This window comes from Sparus aurata, chromosome 22, assembly GCF_900880675.1.
Source record: "Sparus aurata chromosome 22, fSpaAur1.1, whole genome shotgun sequence".
In the NCBI taxonomy this organism is placed as follows: domain Eukaryota; kingdom Metazoa; phylum Chordata; class Actinopteri; order Spariformes; family Sparidae; genus Sparus; species Sparus aurata.
This window is the reverse complement of record NC_044208.1, coordinates 9592664-9608161: the sequence shown is the minus strand read 5'-3', so window position 1 is coordinate 9608161 and position 15498 is coordinate 9592664. Positions and strand designations below refer to the sequence as shown.

The following is a 15498-nucleotide window of genomic DNA, read 5'->3' as shown; positions in this document are numbered from 1 at the left end:
AAGAGAAAAGAAATTAAATCAGGATTTAGAATTCAATAACCGACTGTTGGGTCAATATTCATTTGAGTATGTGGATGGAACGAGCTTATTGAGGTCTGCGGGTGGGTGTTGTGAAAGAATGTGCTCCGGGGGCCACACATCGGCTACAGTGCCCTCTTCGTACGCTGCATTTATCCCAGAAACTCCACAGCGCTTCGCACTTATTGAATCTCAAGACACAAATCATTAGGAAGCTCCCTGCCAGGCAGCGGAACTAATAAAACCTCCGGTTGAGTATCAAAAGTGTCTTTCCTCAAGATTTAAAACAGATTTGGCTCGATGTGACGCGAGTAAATAAGGATGAATCATCGCGGTGTGTGTTGGGTCTGTGTGCAGCGGGCGGGGCTCACAAGTTATTCGCCGCGGATTCGATGGCGTATTCCAGGAGGCCGAACTTGTTGAGCAGCTTGACGGCCGCCTCTCCTCCCAGGCTCCTGGCCCACAGGTAGGCCACCTGTTTCTGGGCACCAGCACCTCCATGGTTCTTCGCCACCTGACAAACACACACGCACACACACAAATACACGTGTAATCATATATCTCTATAGGTGAGCTGCAGCCGTTTCCCTCACCACAGATAGTCCCAGAGAAAGACATTAAGCCGAGGCTATAAAGTTGCAGCGAGCCCTCAACACAACAGCAGCAATAAACATTATCAACAGGGACGCGCACAGATGTAATAATGCTGCTCCGATGAGGGACTCCATGAAAACTTGATATTTCGCTCAGATGGGCGTGGTTCTGCCGTCTACACCCACGCTCTGACGGAGTGGCACAGTCTGGGCTACATTTACGTCTAAAGCTTGGAAAATTAGGCAAGCTACACTGAATAACACATGTTTACAATATCAGATCAACTTATTTGATCCATGTCATGTTTCCTGATACTAGGCTATATAAGGTCCCACACTTCTCAAATTGGTAGAATGCCTTATAAGTACCTTTGGACTCAGCATCAACTGATGCAAGATGCGAGTAAGGCAAAGACTAGGTTAACAAAAAAAAAACACATGTTTTGGTTACTTTTTTGTTAGCTGAACCAAAAAGTGACATGAACGTTGATGTATCAGGTACCAAGTTTTTACAGAGTCCCGTGCCCATGAAGTCACGTCTCTCTGTAAACTGCAACAATTCACTCCAAGTCCTCCTTCTTTACTTATACAAGCAGTTATTCAAACATTTAATAAAATGGCTTATAATGCACTGTTATACACATGTTAAGAGTTTATTGTCTTACATGTTTATGAATATATATTTTACATTCATCTAACTATGTTTTACATGTACTGTCATTCAGTATCTGTTTAAACCCCAGCCCACACTTATGAGTGTCCAAAGTAGTTATAGGAGTTATATGTAGTAGGAAATACATAAAAAAATGATATATGCTTACACCTAAAATGTGTTACAAACCATTTATAAAATGTTCTAGACTGTTTCCTATCCGTCTAAAGTGTAAAGGACAAATTAAATACAATTTGAACGTATCAAGTGACATTCAAACCACAATGTGTTTTTGTAATTATATTATTTTTTGTAGCATAAGTTTGTATACAGACTTTTTTGTAGATTTCAGTCGGTGCTGTCCACCACATTTTCTTTTTTTTATGTGACCACTGCCACATACTTTCAACCCAAAATTAAGATCTTTTAAGTCACTGATATTTAACTGTGTCTAACCTCACTTTATCATAGGTATTTATGCCTATTTATTTATTTAGATATATATTCATTTTTAATAGAACTCCGAATTCTCGCTAAAACCCTAGATTTACATACATACATATATATATATATATATATTTTTTTTTTAATATTATTGTGACATTCTCATATGTTTTTATGTTATGTCTTATTGTATTGGACTGACTGAGATGCATCTGTGATTTCATTGTAAGCTGAGCTAATAAAGACAGTAAAAATAATTCTATTCTATTCTGTTTTATTAAGTTGTAATAATAAGTAGTAGCTCTGACACGTCAAAGGTGTTATTATCTTCTCCTGAACAAGTAAAAGGTGGGTTTAGAAGCACTTGAAGGGGTTTAATAAACAACTACAGTTCAGATGATTGCAGTACAAACCTCTATGTTATCTGGAGATTAAATGGGATTTACAGCTAGCAAGACAACAAAACAAATGTGACCGTATCTACCCTGTATGCCTCTTCCCACATATCATTGACTCTGTACATGTGGACCGCAGCCTTCCACTCTTCGGCCTCCATGAAGTGGTACTCCGCCTCTGAGAACCTGGATTCGGCCTCCAGCAGCTACAAGAAACATCAAAAATGACAAACACATCAGGTACAGCAAGGCCTCAGCAAACAGCCTGACCCAGCGCTGATCAGCCTGAAAATGGGTTGAGGCACATGAATGTTTAAGTTAGAACAAGATGATTAAAGCAGAATTTCTGTCCCTCAGCAATACTTTCGCTCAGCAAGTGACACAGCAAAAAGGAAAACTGCTGACAAAATTAAATAAAAACCACTTAATGATGAAACTCTATTAGATTTATTTCTGAATCTTCTTTGCCGCAACTATCAGAAGCTTAAAATAGTCCCAGAGCGACCACAACTGGACACAAATAATTCATGAGCCCGAGCTTTAAAACTTCAGAATTTAGACCGAATTCTTCATTAGGGACATTTCTAATTATTGTTGGAGTTTAAAACACTGCTGGGCAATTCTCACAAGATAACCAAAGAACTGTGAACACACTCATTAACACTCACAGAACGGTCTCGCTTGCAGCCCTCATGACAAAATCACGATCGAGTTGAACTGGAGGTGTTCTCTGAGCCTATGAGAGCTTTTCTCAGATGGTTAAACTCATCCATTGCTGGCTGATTATTGCCAATGATGCCTTCAGAAGTCCTACTGACACTTTTCAACTCATCTTTTGTGAGCTCTGCAATGCTTGCAAAGAACTGAACAGGGAAAAATACTGAGATGTAATCTAAATCTAATCTCTGATGTTATGTGATTAAAGGTTCAGTGTGTAGGATTTGGCAGCATCTAGCGGTGTGGGTGCAGATCACAAACAACTGAACACCGAGAACAATTTGAAGGGCCCTCTCTAGATTCAGTGTTTGGTTTGTACATTCTGGGCTACTGTAGAAACATGGCGGACCCCCTGGAAGAGGAACTCCTCCCCCAGTAGATGTAAAGGACTCATTCTAAGGTAGCAAAGTCCTCAGAATTACTGCAGGGTGCCCTAATTACTGTTTGATAATATTTTGAATGTTTTTTTAATTTCAAATATTTAAATCAGTTATAGGTATTACCATCCTAAATCCCAATCTTGTGAGCCACAGTGGATTTTTTTGTAACTTATTGAGCAAAAGATTACATACCCTGACACATCCACCTCAGAGACCAACGGAGAAAATGGAGCGAGTTGGGCTAACGTTAGCCGCACTACAACTGCGGCCAATTTGTTATGGAGACCACTATAGGCCGCCCTCTGTAGGCCCAGTTAAAAAATGCAATAGGACTTTAACCTAGAATCCCAGTTTGAATCCCAGACACTGGACCTTTAATACAGGTTTTTGCTGCTGTGCCCGCTGACAGCCATCTGACCAATCAGCTTAGTGGGTGGGATTAACAATGAGGAGATCAACTTCCTTCATAGCATTTGGGTTCCAATCTACGTCAATGACAAACAGTGACAAAGGTCAGTTGGCTACATGCTTGGCTGACTCTGACTCAGCTGCAAAGGTCGTCCTGACAGCTACAGGATGGAAGACACCAGCTATCATGAGCACAATGAAGTGAAAATAAATGGCAATTCCATCTGATTATCAGGCTAATTCATTCTTATTTTGGGAAGAGTCCAGTTGCTGCAATCAAGATCGCTGTCTGAACCTCCCTTATCCACCAGTCCCCTCCTCACAGTGTGCTGTATACCTTTGCCAGGTGCAGGTGGGTCTCCGTCAGCAGGTCGGGGTGATGTTTGGCCACCAGGCGAATCACATCGTCAAACATCCGGTTCTTCTTGTACATGGCTATGGCGAGGTCGGGCTGCTTCACTGTGGAAAACAGCCTGCACACACACACACACACACACACACACACACACACAAGCAACCATTACCACGTTTGTTTTCATTTTAGTGTTTGAGTGTCAAAAAAAGTCAGAGAAGACTTTCGAAAGGTGAGCCAGTCTTCACATAATGGAAAGAAATGACCTGCCAGCAGCCAAGCACTGTGTTTATTATTTTTCTTGCCGTAGCTGAGGTGCGAGATAACCTCCAACATCGTCATGTTAGTCTGCCTCTCTCCATTCTCTGTGCTTCCAGCAGCCAGTGAGGCGATAAATTACTATAAATGAAGTGATCTCCGTTTACCGCTCGGCCTCCTTGAATTTGCCGTCTCTCTCCAGCTCCTGAGCTCTGCTGAGGTACAGAGCCATCACTTCCTCCTCTGTCATGCACTTCACCGCCAACTGCAAACAAAACACAGAATAAAATATACAAGAATAAAAAAGAGAAATAATTAAAAAAAAACACATCACATTTTATACAGAAAGGTTTGATTTCAATGAGACAAATTGTCACAAAAATGCATATATATGTGTATCTATGTTACATACTTAATTGTGTAGCTTGTCTCCGTACTGACCTTGTGAGCCTCCTCCCAGCGCCCTGCTGCAGTGTACATGTCTATAGCGTCTTTGATGTGACCTCCCTTCACAAACAGTTGCTCTGCCACCTGCAGGCCATTAACACACAAAATACACACAACATCCTCTCAGAGAATATAAAAGACAACCTGAATACCATAAGCTCTCTCCATGTAGCCTCACATTTTACATCATTCTGGCATGTAAGCTTGAAAATAAAACATTTTAGATCATATGAATATAGGATTTCTGCTGGACCAGGGCCTCCCTATAGGCACATCTGGAAATCTGGTAAACAAACAAAATTACATAATTGCAACATGGTACCTCCTTAATTTAGTTCGATATATTTTTGAGAGTATGTAAAGTAAGCCATGTAAGAAAACATGCTTATTTCTGTCACTGACATGAAGTGTTATTCTGCAAATTCTTTTACATTTTTATATTCTTAAATATTTAAATGTGAATATGTATGTGAATAAGTATGTGGGACATTATGAGGCAGTTCTTTTCTCATCTGTCTGGGCCCCCTAGTGGCAATGAGGCCCAAGACATGTGCCCAGAATGCTGATGCCTCGATCCTGCCCAGTGTGCTCTTTCAATTCCCATGTTGGCGAAATAACGAGCTAGCTGGTTGTGTAACAGGGCTGAGAAGGAAGCAAGGTGGTTCACTCGATCCTAACAGGTACCATCTCAGAAAATTTGAATATATATAAAATTATTTTTTTTCCCCCTAATTTAATTCATTCAATTCATTGCGGCGTGGCATGGAAGTGATCAGCCTGTGGCCCTGCTGCGGTGTTATGAAAGCCCGATTGTGGCCTTTCAACTCGCCTGACCTGAACCCCAAAGATAATCAACGGGGTATTGTCAGGAGGAAGACGAGAGACACCAGACACAACAATACAGACGAGCTGAAGGCCGCTATCAGAGCAACCTGAGCTTCCATATGAGTGTGAAAAAGAGATATAAATCAATCTGCACCTGTACGTCCATCCTCAGCTCCAGAAAAAAAAACAAATGTATATGGTGATTCTTCGTCCGCTCCGATTATAAAAATGTTTACTCATTCTTCCTTTCCTCATAATTCCTGCGTCGAAACCACAGGTGTGAGATTCCACCATTGTTTGAGTTTGCACGGAATTATACTTTCCTGCGACTCCCACAAGTTGGAAAGCAAAGAGCTTGTTATCTTAATTACTTTCTGTGAATATGCCCATAGAGCAAACAGACAGAAATGGCCTGCTATTTTCAGAGGCTGGCAGTCTGTGGAGGCTGTTTGGCTCAGCTGAGCTCATCAGAATAAGCAGAGCACGCTGCGTTCACCACCACCACCATCATCATCATCTCCCTTCCCGTTCTCTTCTCTTTGTGTTTAGACCAGATTTCTCTTTCTCTTCTCCTCATCAACACACTCCTGTATTTCTGGTATGTTGGCAACTATTGTTAGTACCGTCCAATTTGTCATCACTGCCAAAGCTCCCTCGAGCAAACACAGCCCACACTGCTCCATGGAGACCGAACTAAAGTTTGTGTACGCGCACGAGGCTGTGTGTGTTACAGGTGACTGCATATATCTCTGAGCGATGTGCAGATTAAAACTGCCAGGGGCAAAATGTCACTTTAACCCTGTGGCTGCCTCCGTCTCGCTGTCCGGTGCTCAGGGACAAAACTGACCTCAGGTGCTTACACAAGCACAAAGCCACACGCACCAGCATCTTGGCTGGCACATACAGTATTTCCATGAGGTAAGTCTACAACTGAGGGTCTATCAAAAGCATGCTATGCCGAATTTGCCGGTTGTTGTCAATCAAAGGTGCAGTAAGTGCATTTTGGAGAATGATAGATGGTCTCATTCTACAGAATCACTTATGTCAAGGAGCATCCTGAACACAACAAAAATAATAGGAAAATACAGTCAGAGGGCTGGAACACTGCAGATACAGACAACACCACACACTTCTAGTGAGTCATAGTTGAGAGGTTATTTTTGTTTTAACCCTCTTCATATTGTTATAAAGGAAAAATCCTGCAAAGTATACTTTTAAAAAACTACTTAAAAAAAAAAAAGTTAAGAATGTTACTAAACAGTGACCTGTTTACACATCCAGCATGCACAAAATAATTGATTTTATGCTAATTAAATAAAATTAAGTTTCTTGCCACCTGACAAATCAAATCCAACTTTCACTCCTGTTTTGGCTCCATTTTTGGTCTCCACCCACACCTGAGGGAAATATCTGGCTCTTAAGCTGCCAGATGCTCCACTATGTTCACCAGTTAGTCTAAGGAACTGTGTCTGTCTGTTGTTTGGTGCTGAGCAGGTAGTGTACAGTGGGTTTTTACAGCGTTTTCTCCGAAAACAGCTGCCTGCTGCTGAATCCAAAACAGAAAGGTTTAGGGGCACTCAACCAAAAAAATAAGCTTAAAAATACTAAATCACTCTGTCGAGCTGATTGGAACTGCAGAGTTTCACATTCAATCACTACCTTCGGCACCTTTAACAGTTCATATAGTCAATTAAAGGATTGGTAACACAAAAATATACCAACTAATTTTTTCTGTTAAGGAGTTATTTTATGCTAGCTAGCTTAACACCACAAAGCTGTTTTGCTGTGCAAGTAGTCAAAACTTGACCAACATTATCACGACAATCCTGCCGTCTTGGTGAGCGTACTTCTCAGGTAATGTGGATATGATTTACAAATTAAGACTTTGTCGTGTAAAGCTATCATCAAAGGAAAGTCATAGGTTAACCGTCTAACTGCCTCTCCTTCCCTTAATATTTCTTCTCCTTTCCCTTTTTTCTAGTATATTTAGTGCCTTCCATTCCTCGTCCCTCCTCTCTCACCTCAAAGTCCTGCAAGGAGGCGTAGTACTGAGCGATCTTCACGTAGTATTTCACTGCTGATGAATCCTCCTGTAACTCCAGGATGTGGACGGCTTTCTTCCACTGACGAGCCGCGATGGCCGCCTCGATGGCTTTGAGTGAACAGCTAAGTGGGGAGCAGAGAGAGACAACAGAACAGTTTTAATATGTTTGTACGTATGTAAGTGTCGCATGTCTCCATCCACTCTGAAATGTAGATAATGTGAGTATTCAACAATGTTTGGTTGACAGAAGGACAAAATGGAGATACAGCCAAATTCAAAGTATATCAACTTTGGTTAGAATTGAAGTTAAACCAAATAATTCTTCTTGGACAAACTTTACTGGCAGAAGAGATCATCAGCGGAAGCCTTTTTTTAAAAACCTTTGTTTCTGTGGACAGTGCTGGTTTCCCAGAATTCAGTTTTAGAGGCTTTTTCAACCAGAAAAGACTAAAAATCTGGGCGCTGATCACCTGCCTTTATTTGGTATTTTTGGGAAATGACTATAATGTTTAAAGATATCTCTTCTCATCTCTCCATTATGTTCCTGGTGATGATTTAAAGAACTGTTGGCCATGTCTGTTGGATTGTTTTTCATGTGTCATCTTTCCTCCTCTCCATCTGCCTGAATCTTTGTCTCTTCACTGCTCTACTCTCCTCACCCTGCTTCTATGAAGTGATTGATGGCGGCGTCCATCTGTTTCTGCTGGACGAGGTAGTCTCCCCAGGCCTCCTCCAGTTTCACCACCTCGGCGGGGAAGGCGAGGCGAGCCAGCTCCACCGCTACAGGAAGCAGGAGGGACAAACTTTGCATGAACTCTAATGTACATCTGAACTTAACTCAACAACATACATCCACACAGCACCTCGCAGCACAGCGCTTTGAGCTAAATGCTAATGTAAAAATGCTAACATACTGATGTGAAGCAGGTACAATCTTTTGACCATCTTAGTTTAGCATGTTCACATTAGAGAGGTAAGAGTTAGTATATTAATCGCTTAGTCTACAGATAGGAAACTATTTGCCAATACTTTGATAACTGATAAATGGTTAAAGTCATTTTTCAAGCAAAAAGGTCAAACATTTGCTGGTTCCAGCTTCTTAAATAAAAGGATTTGCTTTTCTTTCTCATTTAGGTCAGTCAATGAAGTGTCTTTTGGTTTTGGACTGTTGGTTTGACAAAAGAAGTGAGTTTAAGACGTCACGACATACGAAATTGCGATGAGCATTTTTATACAAGCTTTGCCATTTTATAGACAAACAATTGATTAATGGTGAAAATAATCAGCAGAATAATCCCTAACTAAAGTAATTGTTAGCTGTAACCGTTGCTAGAAAGCTAACATTGCCAATTAACTAACAACATTAAGAACAGCAAAAGCTAAGGTGAAAAGGCTTTCTTTTTGCAGGTATTTGGTGATAAATCAAAGTAGTAGGCTCATTTGAATTTTGCGCTTAATCCAAAGTCAGAGGATCGCCAAAATGAATACAATTTATCAAAAGGGGTTCTAGAGCCAACAGTTGCTGAGACATTTAATTCAAAACAACTTTATGGTGGGGCGAGAAGAAAAGTCAGAGAATCACCAAAGTCATTAAGATTCATCCTCTGTGAGCCCAGAATGACATATCTACCAATTTGTGTGCGAATCCATCCAATAGTTGTATCTGTATCAAAACGGTGGACTGACCAACATTGCTTCTACATGCCACCACCATGAAAAGTCTACCTTTTGGTATCAGATCAGCGTGCTGGGTATCTCAACACAGGGGTGACAAAAAACAAAAAACAAACAGGACAGTACAGCAGTTCTTTTGGTACCAACCCACAACTTTTCTCATTGGAAAATAATTGTTCCAGGGTGTAACAAACTGAACTGAACTGAATCAGACTGCTCGGTGGAAAAGAGATTTCATTGATTTACCTTTCCTGAAGGCCCCTCCTTTACAGTAGCACTCCAGAGCTCTCTGGTTGTTTCTGATCTTCTCATACAGATCTCCTGCCTGGTCAGAGGACACAGAGAGAATCAATTTGTTAAACACAAATGTACATAGTAGGAAAATACAATATGCTGAGTCAGGGTTACAGTAAACTATAAGGACAAAACTATGTGGACATACGTTATGTGGGTGTTTTTTTAAGGTTTTGGTCTTGCCCCTTAGTTACAATGAGAGGAAATCTTCCTGCTATAGGACACAATGATGTTTTTTTGACAACAGTGATCATCTTCAACTTCATCAGTCAGTGCCCACCTCCGGATGCCTGAGCTACACTGTCAGACTATGGCCTCTTGAGGTACAACTGGTACGACTACGAGACAGGACAAGCTAGCTGGTTAGCATGCTAATTTCAGTACATATCTCTGCAACAAATAGACATCTTTGACAAATTGTCAGAACCTTAATTTTTTCCACATTCTTTTGTTAATTGGAGCTATTCCTTGATGTTTTCAAACTAACACTCCCACATATTGGGTCTATAAACGTGTTGCATTTTATCCAGCTGACCTGTACTTACCATCTCTCTCTTAGTCATGCTTTGAACAGGAACAGGTTGGACCAGTATTCCTTATTCCTATGTGCATTTTCAAGGACACCTATTTTTCTTTTCTGTTCCAGATTTTCCTCCATTCTCATTTCAACTTCTCTAACTCTTTCATCCCCTAACTTTTAATTTAGTGGGATGCTTGTCCTTAAAGCCTCGGCCTCATTAAAACGACTTTCAGTGGAGAGTTTTCTTGCCCATGTTTTAAATGTTTATCCAGTGGCGTTTTCTAACCTCTTAACAACAAAATGCCAAGCACAAGCTCTTTCCGAGATACACAAAATCTCCTGAATGTCAGCAGGAATCGTTGCCATTCACAAGCTAGACACTGCCAGCCTCTATATCAACCTTCAAACACCCTAAAAACAACCATCAGGAGACGAAAACAGAACTTCTCTCTGTCGGAGCCTCTATCCCACCTGTTGCATAAACACAGATGGCTTCTGGAGAAGAATTGAGTTCTCAGACCAACAGCAACAGAGACAGATGGAGGGAGACAGAGCTTAAAACTGAATAAACAAAGAAAAATGTTTTTCCTTTCTTGATACCTCTCCTCTCCTGGCATCTGTTAGGAAAAGAGGTGTCTGAGAACAGTTCAAGAAAAGGAGGAATGGAGGAGAACATTTAACCGCACAGGTGAGCAGTACCAGCTGTGATCAGTCCATAACTCCCCAAAGGATTTGCCATGAAGACGGAGTGTCCACTCACCCGCTCATAAAACTCTCCCTTGATGAGACTGGCGGCGATTCGGCTCACGGTGTCGCTGTTGTTGGTGATCTCCGGCCGACTGATGGCCAATCGGGCGGCTTTGGCTGGCAGTCCGGCCTTCAGGTAGAGGTTGATGGCACCCTGGAAGTCCCCTTCGCTCTCTTTCACCTCACCGGCCTTCTCGTCCTGACTGGTCTCAGTTAACCAGTGATAGTAGTTCCCACGCAGGCTGTCCAGCTCCGGGTGGCCCTGATGCATTGATGGGTTGAGTGAGAGGGGTGAACTTACAATTAGTTTAGAAATCTACTAATCTTTAAGCCATTTATTGGGCAAAATGTTGGATATTCACTTCAGTTTGCTGATTTTGACAGTTTTAAATGTTATTGTACATTAAATATCTTTGGATTTGGACTGGTTCATTGGAAATAAGCTGTTTGAGGAAGATACAGGACCCAGCAAACACTTGTTAAACGACTGCACCACAGAGAAGGTTACAGTATGCAGACAGCGAGAACAAAATCTCCCTCCGGTAAAGTGCAGAGTTGTTCAGTACAAGTTCAGTCTGTTCATTATTACCTTGGCTTCGGCCACAGCAATGCAGTCGTCCCACATGTGGAGCTCCTGGTACATCTCTATAGCTTCATCGATGGCATTCTGCAGACACAAGATTATACTTCCACGAGTCAACAGCCGAAACAGTGACTCAGCAGTCCGCTGTGTGTTTGTTTTAAGTAATTTCGACTTTATGATTGATTGTGTTTGCGAAATTATGCTTTTAAATTGATCTCAACTACTTTCATCTGTTTTACTGGCTCTTAAAGTATTGATTGTATCCCAACTGGACTTTTAAGTGGTGGTGTTCGACTGCTGTAACAGCTCTGTGCTTGCTAGTTTTTACACACCGAGCACATTGAATTATCTATCTAAGTCTTGAATAAAGGTTTCTGATTGAATTAAACTGAAATATACACAAATATCTGATTATCACAATTACAATATTGGGTTCGGAAAGTAATGAAACAGATTTGAAACTGACACACAGTGTTTAGAGTTCCTGACCCGCAAATTTGTAGGTAAACTCTCTGACCACTCACAGGTGCAAGCATACTAAAATTAAATGATCAGTTCAACTGTTTTGGTAGACAAAACACTATTGTTTAATACATTACAATTAAACAAGCAAAAAAAAAATATCTTGTTCAAATGCTGTTGAAGAGCACAACTTTCGGGAGTGTTCACTTTGTTGTCCTATCCAAACTGAAGTGCATCAGTCATTAATTCTACACATTAGGTGTGAAAGGTCTCGTGTGTCACCAACCTGCTCCATGTAGTGCATCTCAGCCAGTTTGAAGTTCTTATCCAACATGGCCACGTGGGCTTGGACCTGGAAAAACGCTGTTCCATCTCCTCCCTGCTCAAAACAGATACAAACAGTAAACCAAACACACACACACACACACACACACACACACACAGAGTTATGTGTTGAGTAAATCTGATTAGTTTGACATTTCAAGAATTGTAATAATGCATTTTTATATAAGATGTGTAAAATGTGTCTTGATGAGAGTTTGGGGTGTTCATAAATAAATTAATGGAAATGACAAATGCCTTGTTCAGTCTGCTGGCCCAAATATGTTCTAGGCATATCAAGATTGATTTGACAGTGTTTGGCGTTGTTGTGTGTGTTGTGTGGCTAGAACATCCAGACTGAGGCGTATCTGTAGAAATCCGATTTTGGATCGCATTTCAAACCGCCTCCCAATGTGTTTATGGATTTGATTAGCAAAAAAAAAAACGCATTTCATGTCATTTTTTCTGGCCAGACTTCCTAAAATCAATCTGGGTACAATCTGGATATTCCCAAAAAATGTATGTGGGCTGCTAGTCTGAACATGGCCCGACTAACTGATGTCGTCACCACGGAAACCCGTGCATATGGTGATTTGGTGATTTCTGGACACACAAATTCCATCTTTTCACTTGCAAATAACAGCGCAGTCAATGTGTCTTAAGGTTTGATTTGAAAAGAGCCTGATTTCCCTCTGTGAAGCAAGCAATCAGAACAAAGATGAGCTGGTTTTGTGTTGATTCCAGTGTAGAGTTTTGGTTTTCTTTGCTCAAGTTGCTGGTTTTATTTTTTGTACCATGTGAAGCATAAATCTTTAAAGCAAATACTATTGAATCATTCATGTCTGTGTCGAAATATCCAAATACTGGTAATAATAACTAATGCTGGTAAATATCAACTTTATCCCCCAAAAAATCGCTCCACTTTTATCGGTTGTATAAGCCAGTGATTCTCAAACTGTATCACCCCTCCTGGAACCACCCCTGGCAGTCACCGAACCTCACTCAAGAGCACCACTGGCACATACAGTACAGTCACCGTGTCGATGTACTGTTGTGTGTTGTATCTGTTTTGACATAAAACGCACCATTTCCTGTGAAACTTTGTCTGCAATCTGGTTCGTTTGGTGGAGGAATCGCACGGTTGAGACGTCTCCCAGCGCAGCAAAACACCTGCAAAAGAAAAAGAGAGCGAGCAAGTAAACACAGAGAAGAAACCCAGAGAGAACCATTCTGCCGAGTGAAGTTAGAAGGTAATAGCGCCTAGCCAAAACTGAGAATGTCTTCACTTAATGAACTGAGATAAATTAGAGCTTTTGTCTAATTAGCCTTTGGATACACTGCAGTGTGAGGCTGCTGAGAAATGAAAAGGCACTTCTTAGCATTCGGCCACTTTATTAGCAACTCTCTCTGAACAGTTGCATCAGATTAATGAACGAGTCATGAAAGAAAAAAAGTTTGAAGAAAAAAAAAGAAAGAAAAGAGAACTCCTTCTGTCTGACTCTGTCTCGCTTCACTCCCTCATTAACATTACCCACTCCAGACAAAACCGTTTCTTTCCCCGATTTCATGATTTATGCAAATCAAGCCCATGCCTAACGAACAGCATATGCATTATTAATGACAGAGAATTCAAATCTGAAAAGTTTCTCAAAACAGAGAGGGAGAGAGAAAGAGAGAGAGAGAGAGAGAGAGAGAGAGAGAGAGAGAGAGAGAGAGAGAGAGAGAGAGAGAAAATAGTGCTTATGATATAAAATTTTTAAAAAAGTGTCTTTGATGATTAACAAAGTTAAAAGTTACAGAAGGATGTCAGGCAGGGACACAGTCATCTGCTGTGCGCGTGCGTGTGTGCGCGTGCGTGTGTGTGTGTCCAATCCAAGTGACCACAGTGCCCTTGTTGTCTAGATAAGTCAAGATAAGATAAGTCTTGGCTACAATGAAGACTGATGAGCTACGTAATTAGCTCAGAGACGTGAATATAAGCTTGCCAGGCTGAGTGTGTGTGTGTGTGTGTGTGTGTGTGTGTGTGTGTATGTGTGTGTGTGTGTGTGTGTGTGTGTGTGTGTGACTGTGCATACGACAGTGCGTGTCACGCTGACCTTTCTGCGATGTGCAGCTGGTGAGCCTCCAGAGCCAGCTTGCTGAGCGTCTTCCACATGGCTTCAGTCTCTGGTGACATCTCCAGAGTCTCAAGGAATGCTGTGGCTCTGTTAAGGCGCACACACACACACACACACACACACACACACACACACACACACCACACACACACAGTCAGGCAGTGAGACAGTTCCATCGATATTCTATGTTGCAGAGGCAGACCAGTGTAAATATCGGAGAATTGGGGTTTATTCAAAAGTCACTAGCAGATTTGGTCATTGAGGTCACAGTGAATTTGTTGTTCAGAATAAGGCCTAGAAAGAGTCGAAAATTGTGACATTGGAGAGACAGATGATTCAGTGTAAACATGTGACGTGACGTGAGGTGACGTGACGCACGAAGTTGGGCTGTGAACAGTGACAACGAATTTGTCTTCAAAATAAGAGCTTTACATTGCACCCCATTGGAGTTTAGAACTGGGTTCTTAGCGGGGGGCTTTTAATTTGAAAGTAGCAACCGTTCCTAGCTTGCCGCTACAACAACAAGCTGACACAACCAAACAGCTACAGAGACTGAGGAGACGCTAGCATCTCCTGGATCTCAGCGGCTGTCCAGTTGCTCATCTTAATGTCCGCGGATGAAGTGATGGACTGACTGCTGTGATCAGCTGTTTCCTGGTTTTAAACTCCCCGGCTGTGGGTTGCACAACAGTGCAGGTCATCGACACCTCCGCCCACCTCACGCAGGGGCCGGCACATTGACGCCTCGGATTTAGATAGCAGGCGAGGTGGAAATAAGTGTACCCTCCGAGGCGGAAAATGGGTGGACCAAAACAGACCCCTGATTTGCCAGCCTCTGTCTAAAACCGCGGACCGAGCCGCCAAAAGGACGGGCAAATTGGCGGCTTGCTGCCCTGTCTAAAATGGCTATTGTCTGGTGTTTATGTTCTATAATGTTGACTGCTGACTGGAGCTGGAGGGGAAATGTACCTTACTTCGTGAACATAGCTTAACAGAGAGGCGAGGGGGAAAAGAAGAGAGAGACCCGAACTCTCATGCAAGTGCTGGTTTAAGTGGGAGTAGACCTAAATTCAAACACACAGGCACACACCATCAGCATGTCGTTGTTAGCTACCTTACGGCTAATGTAAGTACACAACCCAACAAAATTAGATAACAAAGGTCTAGTTCTCCTTAGACATTCTGATAAGAAGATGTTAGACAATATATATTTAAGAATAGATCCTTATAAAGAGCCACCAGCCGAG

The 15498-nt window shown here is 41.7% G+C and overlaps 1 protein-coding gene across 1 annotated transcript in view; it reads right to left on the bottom strand.

The window, feature by feature from the left end:
* ift172 (intraflagellar transport 172) overlaps positions 1 to 15498 on the bottom strand; it is a 45223-nt gene that overhangs the window by 13796 nt on the left and 15929 nt on the right. The window contains exons 18-30 of the mRNA XM_030405891.1: positions 14231 to 14338; positions 13220 to 13304; positions 12100 to 12192; positions 11358 to 11435; positions 10782 to 11030; positions 9454 to 9532; positions 8193 to 8313; positions 7511 to 7655; positions 4659 to 4748; positions 4385 to 4482; positions 3945 to 4080; positions 2192 to 2308; positions 390 to 532 (exon numbers count right to left, since the gene is read on the bottom strand). Of these exons, the coding sequence (XP_030261751.1) occupies positions 390 to 532; positions 2192 to 2308; positions 3945 to 4080; positions 4385 to 4482; positions 4659 to 4748; positions 7511 to 7655; positions 8193 to 8313; positions 9454 to 9532; positions 10782 to 11030; positions 11358 to 11435; positions 12100 to 12192; positions 13220 to 13304; positions 14231 to 14338 (1542 nt within the window). The remainder of the gene's footprint in view (positions 1 to 389; positions 533 to 2191; positions 2309 to 3944; positions 4081 to 4384; positions 4483 to 4658; positions 4749 to 7510; positions 7656 to 8192; positions 8314 to 9453; positions 9533 to 10781; positions 11031 to 11357; positions 11436 to 12099; positions 12193 to 13219; positions 13305 to 14230; positions 14339 to 15498) is intronic.